Source organism: Cynara cardunculus (genome assembly GCF_001531365.2).
Source record: "Cynara cardunculus var. scolymus isolate 2C chromosome LG 16, CcrdV1, whole genome shotgun sequence".
Lineage (NCBI taxonomy): Eukaryota > Viridiplantae > Streptophyta > Magnoliopsida > Asterales > Asteraceae > Cynara > Cynara cardunculus.
The window spans coordinates 20,417,130-20,425,703 of record NC_037543.1 but is presented as its reverse complement, the minus strand read 5'-3'; the positions used below and the strand labels follow the sequence as shown (position 1 = coordinate 20,425,703).

At 31.6% G+C, this 8,574-nt stretch overlaps 1 protein-coding gene across 1 annotated transcript in view; it reads right to left on the bottom strand.

Annotated features, from left to right (window-relative positions):
- Nucleotides 1-7,574: 7,574 nt before the first annotated feature.
- The window catches only part of LOC112529098 (MADS-box transcription factor 6), a 9,085-nt gene continuing 8,085 nt past the window's right edge, over nt 7,575-8,574 (bottom strand). Inside the window, exon 8 of the mRNA XM_025140174.1 lies at nt 7,575-7,659. Coding sequence (XP_024995942.1) covers nt 7,575-7,659 — 85 coding nt within the window. The remainder of the gene's footprint in view (nt 7,660-8,574) is intronic.

Here is an 8,574-nt window from a genome sequence, read left to right as displayed (position 1 = left end):
AACCTATCGTAATAGAAAAACAGTTTGGGATATACTAAGTTATATCGGTTATTATCTAATAAGGAGATAAGTCTTAATACAATTAAGATCATCTTAATGGATGATAAACATTAAAGTGTTTAGGTGTTTGATCCTCTCGGTGGGTTCAAATAAAAACCACTCAATTTGTAAAAACTGTGAAAACCTCATTCAACCAATCATAATTTTTCATTTTGTTCATTTTTTTGTAATTATGAGAAGTTGATTAACCATTTTTATTGTGGAGGGTGTTAATCATGGATATTATCATCTTCATTATTTTAATTTTAGAGAAATACATGAAACAGTTTCATTAAAATTTCATTAAGTAGTATATGAAACAATTTCATAATCACATATGTAACAACTTCATCAAAAAAAAAAAATTATATGAAACAATTTCACAAGATTAACAATTTCATGAAAAAATTTCATAAGATTAACGATGAATGAGAGTAGTTTTTACGGTTTTTACAAATTTTTACAAATTGGAGTGGTTTTCATTTGATCGCTCCTCTATATATATATATATATATATATAAAGGATTAAATTCCAACAATTCGATCGAACCTAAAAACATCACAACTCATAACAGAGGTGAAAGGCAGAAGAGAGAAACCAACTCCAACTTAGGGTTTCATACATCATCCTACTATATGGTACGCATAATAACGCAATGACTTCATCAGGTATGTATATGTTTCCCTATGCGTGTTTCTGATAGCATATATGGCAGTAGCATCTAAATGTGTAAATGTCGTAGCAGGGGCAGATATTGGGGCACAGACTCCTTTCTTCTGTATTTTTCGAGAAAAGGGAAAGCTCTCCGTTCCTGGTTCTCTATAGCTGGATCCTTATCGATCTCAAGTCATTTCAATATGAACGACAATTTAACAGGAAATCGAACCCGCATCGTTAGCTTGGAATATCTGGTTTTCGAAAATCTTGAGAATACAGTTATTTATGATTTATAATTGGTATCAGAGCCATGTTCAAATTTCATAATAATCTTGTAAAGAAATTAAAGCTGCTTCACTACAAACAATCCGCATTAATAAAAATTAATCAAATTAATTATTAGGTGTTTTGATTCTTGTGTTGGTTTTTGTACAAAAAAATCAAATCTTGGGCCGTATGCATGAATTTGGGCTAATTGTATTTGGAAGCCAAATGGGCCCGGTCTGGGACCGAATTAGGACTAGCCTGGAACCGATTTGGACCGGTTTGGGATCGTTAAGAACCGGTTATGGTTTTCATCAAAACACAAGGTCCGGCTTGGCCCGACCCTGAACCAGTTTGGGACCGGTTATAGGCCCGGCCTGGAATCGGCCCGATTTTTTTTTTAAAAAAAAATGTATTTTTATATGTATTTTTAAATGTATTTCTAGCTTTTTAAGTGTATTTGATTGAAAATCAAATTACAAATTTACAATAAAACATATTTTTTAAGTGTATTTGATTGAAAATCAATTATAAAACGTAGATTTTAAGTGTATTTGATTGAAAACCAGTTACAAAACTACAATAAAATATATTTTTAAGTGTATTTGATTGACCTTATTAGATATTTTAAAGTGTAATAGAATAACATTAAACTATGGGAGAAAAGTAAAAGATTAAGGCGTCGTTTACCTAAATGTTTATCCTCTAAGCGCTTGCCGTTAAGAGTCAACACTGCAGTTTATTTTATCGGATAAAATTGTAGTACATCAAAATGGTATCGTATACAACAATTTACCCGGAAGCACTCACCCGGTTAAGAGTTGTCACCCTCACTTACCGAGTAAGACTTTTCATCTTTATCATTGATGATTTGAACAGTTTGGGACATCTGTTATTCAAACTTTCGAAGTAATTGATTGATGATTTGAAGTACTTGATTCTAAAACTTAAGAATTTAATTACATATTTGGATGATTGTAATAACTGATAACTTCGTTTTGTATATTTCTAGTAGTATTTATCGTATTTCATTCCTCAAGGCTGAACATATCAAGTAAATTCCGCCACGAAGTAGCGCTTGAGAAACACTTTTATTCATTTATTTTGCAAAATCAGAGATGGCATACTGCTAACTAAGGGTGTGCAGAAAATCAACCAATCCAATTAGAACCGACCGACCGACCATAACTAAATATCCAATTGTAATTGGATCAGATCGGGTTGAAATTTTCAACATCCAATTTGGATCAGTTGGTTCTTGGATGACAGTCTAGAATCAATCAAAACCGAATTGAACCGAACCGAACTGATCAACATCCAATTATCAATCCAATTAATCATCCGATGGCCATACAGTTGTCTATCCAATCATTATCCAACTATCGTCCAATTAATTTATTTTCAAATTGCTTAAATCGAAATTTGTTTTATATGAGCCTTTGAGTTCTAACTCTTCTTGTGTTGGGTGGATATTGAGCTAATTAATATCCAATGAGATTGGATCCATCCATTGGATATCCAATAAAAGTATCCAATGGATGGAACTTAACCGATCCAATCATCCATTGGATTTGATCGGATTGGATCGGTTATCCAATGATCGGATCGGTTTGCAAAATCCAACATTCAAGGTATGGCCTCGACTGGCATACAACACAAACACACACACACACATAGTGATAAGATATTCCAAATCGTTATGTAGATTGGTTTACTCGAAACCAGTAGTAAAAACATTCAATCAAACACATTGCACCTTGCACCTTTTACTCCCGATTCTCATAACATATGTATGTTTTTGAGCAAGTTTGGTTCAAAAGAGGCTAACGACATATATTCATACTAGGGATGTTCATCTAAACCATCAAACCGTACACTTTGCACTGCATCATGCGGTCTAAATTTTTCGCAGTGCAGTTTCCTGTTTGCATTTTTATCAAACTGCACTTTACGGTGCAGTTTGCAGTTTTGAGTAATTAAACCGTGGTTCAAACCACACCACACATTTTGTATATAATTTTAATTTATATTATATGTATAATGATTAGACTGATTTTAGTTTTCTTAAGGGCCGTTTACCTAAACACTTACCCGGTAAGCACTTACCGGTAAAATTCAACACTATCACTTACTTACTGGACAAGATTTTATTCACTAAAACGCATCGTATGCAACAATTTATCCCGGTAAGCGCTCCATGGTAAGAGTTTTCATCTTCACTTACTGGGTAAGACTTGAGATTCTTATTTCGCTCTTACCGGATAAGATTCTTAGTCTTTGCCATATTCATCCCGTAAAGTAAAGTGACTTGGTAACCTTACTCGGGTAAGCGTTTGGTAAACGACACCTGAGACTATTTTTAATTATGTATTACGTATTGGGAATTGGATTTATATAAACTTTTAATCTGTTTGGATTATGCTCCCGTTATTGTCAGTTTTATAAAAAAGTTTTAGTTTTATATTAGATTATATACGTAGAATACCTTAGATACAAGTCGCATAAACTGCAACGTATTTGTAATATGAAGGTATATGTGATTTACAGTTCAGAAAAATGCTCAAACTGTATATGTGACACAATTTTCAGTTTGGATACAGTAATTTGTCAAAACTATTAAGGGGTTGATTGTTTACTTCTTAATATTACTTCTTAATATTACTTCTTAATAGTTTATTAAGAGGACAATCTCTGAATCGTGAGGATGTGAATCTTATTTGATAAAAAAAAATATGTCTCTTAATGGTTCTAAAATCGTCTGAATGGTTTTGCATCCTCGTCCTCCCTTAACCATTCAACGCCCTAATTTCATCGTAAACAATTACCAAACAGTTAGATTTTATTTTGCACTATATTATAAGAGCTTATTAATCATTCTGACCACTTAATCATTCTGCACCAAACCATTCAGCAACTACGAATCGAGTATAAAAATCATTTACCCTTAAAACCCATGTATTCTTTCTATATACCATTTATATGAAGATGCATTATTAAATTACTAAAAGGGTACTCGTGCAATGTATCGAAATACATCTTGATTTTAGTGTTTCATTTTATGCCTTTTTTATGTCGATATAATATGGTTTTATGTGATTTTGAGAAAACGATAATGTTATTATTTTTGAATAAAATATAAATTTAAAAATATTATAAATTTTTTAATAAAATATATCGATATCAGTATCAAATTAACATTTTTAAAAGTTCTTGTGTTTTGGTGTAATTTTCTTAATTCAATTTTTTTAATTATAATTTAATTTAAATTTAGTAACAAAGAGATTTAATTTAGGTTTAATAATATTTTTTTTTATGAAGATAATAACTAAAGTATTTTGTTAGATATCAATGATTATCCTAATTATATTTTAGATTTTTTATATTTAAAATGAGATGCTTATCCAGTATTTGATTATGTTTATCTATAGTTAGTTACACGAATTCAAATATGAAACTTTAATAATTTGTACTTATGTACAATTTATTTGTAATCTTAATTCTAAATAATATATATCAATAAACAGTATTTCGTGCATAAAAGATGGTTTTTAATAGTTTTTTTATCAAATATTTTATAATATAATATAGATTATTATTTAAATAGAAAGAATAAAAAATAAATTAAATAACTATTTAAGAAAGGAACTTGAAATTAAGGACCGAATATGTCACGTGTCACGCCACCATTCGTTTCTAGTCCATAGATGGTACAACATTTACAGAAAGTAGAGGGTTCAAAAATTTCAGCCCCTATACTTTCAGTAAACAACAATTAGCCCCCTATTATTTTCATAAAGTTAACTCCTTGCAAGACATATTTCCAAAATATTCACTATTTACCCTTGTTTTAAATTTTATTTCTTTTTGGTCCTTTTTCGAGTTTTTGGGATATTACAGTTCTTTGCATATTCCTCATAAGCTAGTTGCACTTAACATTTCGAATAGGTATATAAACAGATGTGGAATGCAATCCTAGGCCCCGATTCCACTACCTCATAGCTAGCAAAGTGGCATATACAGGGAATTAAATCCCCTCCCTGTTTTTACTGGGCCTATTCCCGGTTCACCAAAAATAGTCAGGATTGGTTGAAAAATATAGTACAATATATAATGTGTGTGTGTATATATAATGTGATAACCGGTTATTCAGTTATAAAGTTTGGAGTTGTTTTTGAAAAGTGTTGATAAGTTGAGGGGTTAAATGTGTTTATGTGCTTAAATTATTTTAAAAGCCCACTGCCTCATGCATAATTTAAGTGAATTATATTGAGCCGAGAAAAAAATTGAAGCAGTTAAAGGAAGGAAAGTAAGGAAGTCGATTATATGATTAATTGTCTGAATAAATTGTTGTCGTTCATCTTCATATCTTCATCTCTTGTAATTAAGATGAGTGTATTTACAAACTTTCCTTATTTGGTGATGAAGTTAGAGCCGTATGGTTCTTTATATGGGGATGATATAAAACTGCTTTTTTTTGCTTGCTTTAATTAGCATAATTGTGGGATTTTTGATATGTTATATCATATCAAGGAGAGATGTATTTTGGTTATAAAGGTGACATATAAAAAAGAGGTGTATACCATGATAAGGGTGACACATGAAGGAGAGGTGTATATCAAGATAAGGGTGACATATTCAATGAAATATAAAATATGGGTTTTTGATCAAACTGTTAACTGGTGTCGCATCCTTATGATGCGATGACTTAAAGTTATCGCATTCTATTGATGAGATGAAAAGTTGTTATCGCGTCATTATGACGTGAGGAGTATGTTTGTCGCATCCTTGTGATGCGACAAATTGATTTATCGCACTTGTGTGATGCGATAAATTGGGTTTAACGCACCAATTTGAGGTGATGAGATGAAGTCCTTGCACCAGTGTGTTGCTACGAGGAGATGGGGTTGTCTCGCCCATGTGATGTGAGAAAATTAAATTTTTATCTATGATGCGATGAGTTATATCAGAATATGTTAAATGAGTTATTGGGTTAATTGATGCGATAAATTGGTGATGCCTCATTTTTTTTTAGATACAACAAAAGAAGTTTGTTTTATTAAAGTGTGGTTTGTTTGTTATTATTACAAACATGGGTTTATAAATGTGTTTGGTGATTATTCACCCTGTAATAGCCAACAAAAGCATTTCTCACAAGCCCTCAAGGTCTAACCCTCATTTTTGATGCTTTGAAAATGTGCATTACAGGTCGGGCACAACCAGATGACAAAAAAAGGGGGAAATTGTGAAGAGTTATATTTTTGCCTACATGGGATGTTAGGATAACATGTTATCTTTTGTATTTAGAATACTTGTTATACATACAAGTTTTGTATAGGGTTTTGTGGAAAAAGTTGTTAGCTACTTTATAATGTAGCTTTTGTAATTAGTGGGACCATTTTGTAAAGTATATATCTTGATCTATGGAAATATATGTTTATATACAAATGTGATTTTGAGGTGTTACGATATATATATACATACACATATGGGGACGGGTCGAGTTGGAGAATACATTACTCAGCCCCCGCATCGGCTTTCGACATGTCATAGATCCAGATCTCCAGACCCGTTACCTGTTTTTACGGGAAAACCCCGATCCCGAAGGGAGAGCATTTTCAATTCAGTTAGCAAAGATAATTGATCATCCGTTATCATGGTGTCAACATTTTAAATGTTCAATGTGCGTATGGAGAGCGTTTTCAATTTTGCAACAGTAAGTGCTATTAAAGAGTAACGTCTCGTCAACAATTGACCAATCATTGATAGCAATTGAAGAAGCTATTAGTTATCGAAGCTGGTTGTTGATAAGTTATCATTCATGGTCATTAACCAACTAACGGTATATATTTTGACATCAATAACTAATGTTTTTTTTAACATGTGTATCTGCACCAACTTATTCACATGGTACCATATCTATATAGTTACAACATGTTTATCTCTAACAAGAACTCAAACACACACACACACACACATATACATATACATATATATATATATATATATATTCTTAAAAGTTTAAAATGGTAATGAAAAACATTAACCTTAGCTGAGATGGAAAGTCAACTGATTTATATTGATTTACATAGAGTGTTACTCTAAATAGTCAACATTCCGGCCCCAAATGATGTCAATCTACATATTAAAGGTATATGATACAATGTTTTTTTTTATGATGGAACGGATTGACGATGTTATGTAAAAATCATATGATAGATACCATTAATTTAAAAATAGTATTGATTGATTCTGCATCTAGAAGTACTCTGTTAAAACAATTTTATATGAATTATTAGTATTTCTTAAATTTAATATCATTTCTAATGATAAAAATGATAGTATTTCTTATCAAGGACCCCTTTTTTATCTCACTCAAAACTTATAAAATGTCAGAAACAGGACTGTACATAATAAATATATGTAACATTCAAGATGTAAGTATTAATAATTAATGTTAGCAAACAACATTACAAATTATATATATATATATATATATATAATATATATATGTCAAAATCATCCTACCAAAATAATTAATTAAAGTCATAATTAATTAGCAAATTATTACAAATAAGATGAGATGATAGAAGAAGAACTTACACAAATAAAGGGGTCAAAGTACCCAACCATGGATACTACTCTCACCAACCATGTTCCTCTGAACTGATGATCCTTCCCCATGCATGAACTGGTTGTACCTGCATCAACACACACACATATATATATATATCTCTTCTAAAATTCATACCAAAAACTATCAAAATTCAGAACAAAATCTCATCTCATGTTTCATCCTTATCCCACCAATCATGTACACATCATCCGCATCAGTATTTTGAAAATACTGATACATTGATACATGATTGGTGGATAGGATTAAACATAAAGTTTTTACAACAATAGATTTTCATTTACATGTGTGTGTGTAAGAGAGAGACTTGAGATCACATGAAACCAGGTTGTTTTCGTGAGACCTGTGAGACCATGTTTTTACACTTAAAACTTCACAATAAAACGTACTGAAAGTAACCTTCACAGTAAAACGTTGTGAAAGTAACCTTCACAGTGTTTTTGCAATGAAGGTTCGGTTTTTTTTACCTTCATAGTAAAAATGTGGTCTCACATGTATTATGAAAACAGGTTGGTCTCACGTGAACCCATATAAACTTGGAACCAACCTATTTTCATAAGACCCGTGAGACCACTTTTTACACTTGAACCTTCACAGTAAAACGTTGTGAAAGTTCGTCCTTTTTTTACCTTCACAACGTTTTGCTGTGAAGTTTCAAGTGTAAAAAAGTGGTCTCATAAAAACAGGTTGGTCTTACGTGAACCCAGTCATATATATATATATAGGGTTGGGTTCACGTGAGACCAGCCTGTTTTCGTGAGACCCGTGAGACCACATTTTTATACGTAACCTTCACAGCAAAAACACTGTGAATGTTTAAAAAAAGTCGAACCTTCACAGCAAAAACACTGTGAAGGTTTTAAAAAGTCACCTTCACAGCATTTTGCTGTGAAGTTTCAAGTGTAAAATGTTGGTCTCACGGGTCTCACGAAAACAGGCTGATCTCACATGATCCCAAGTCTATATATATATATATATATAT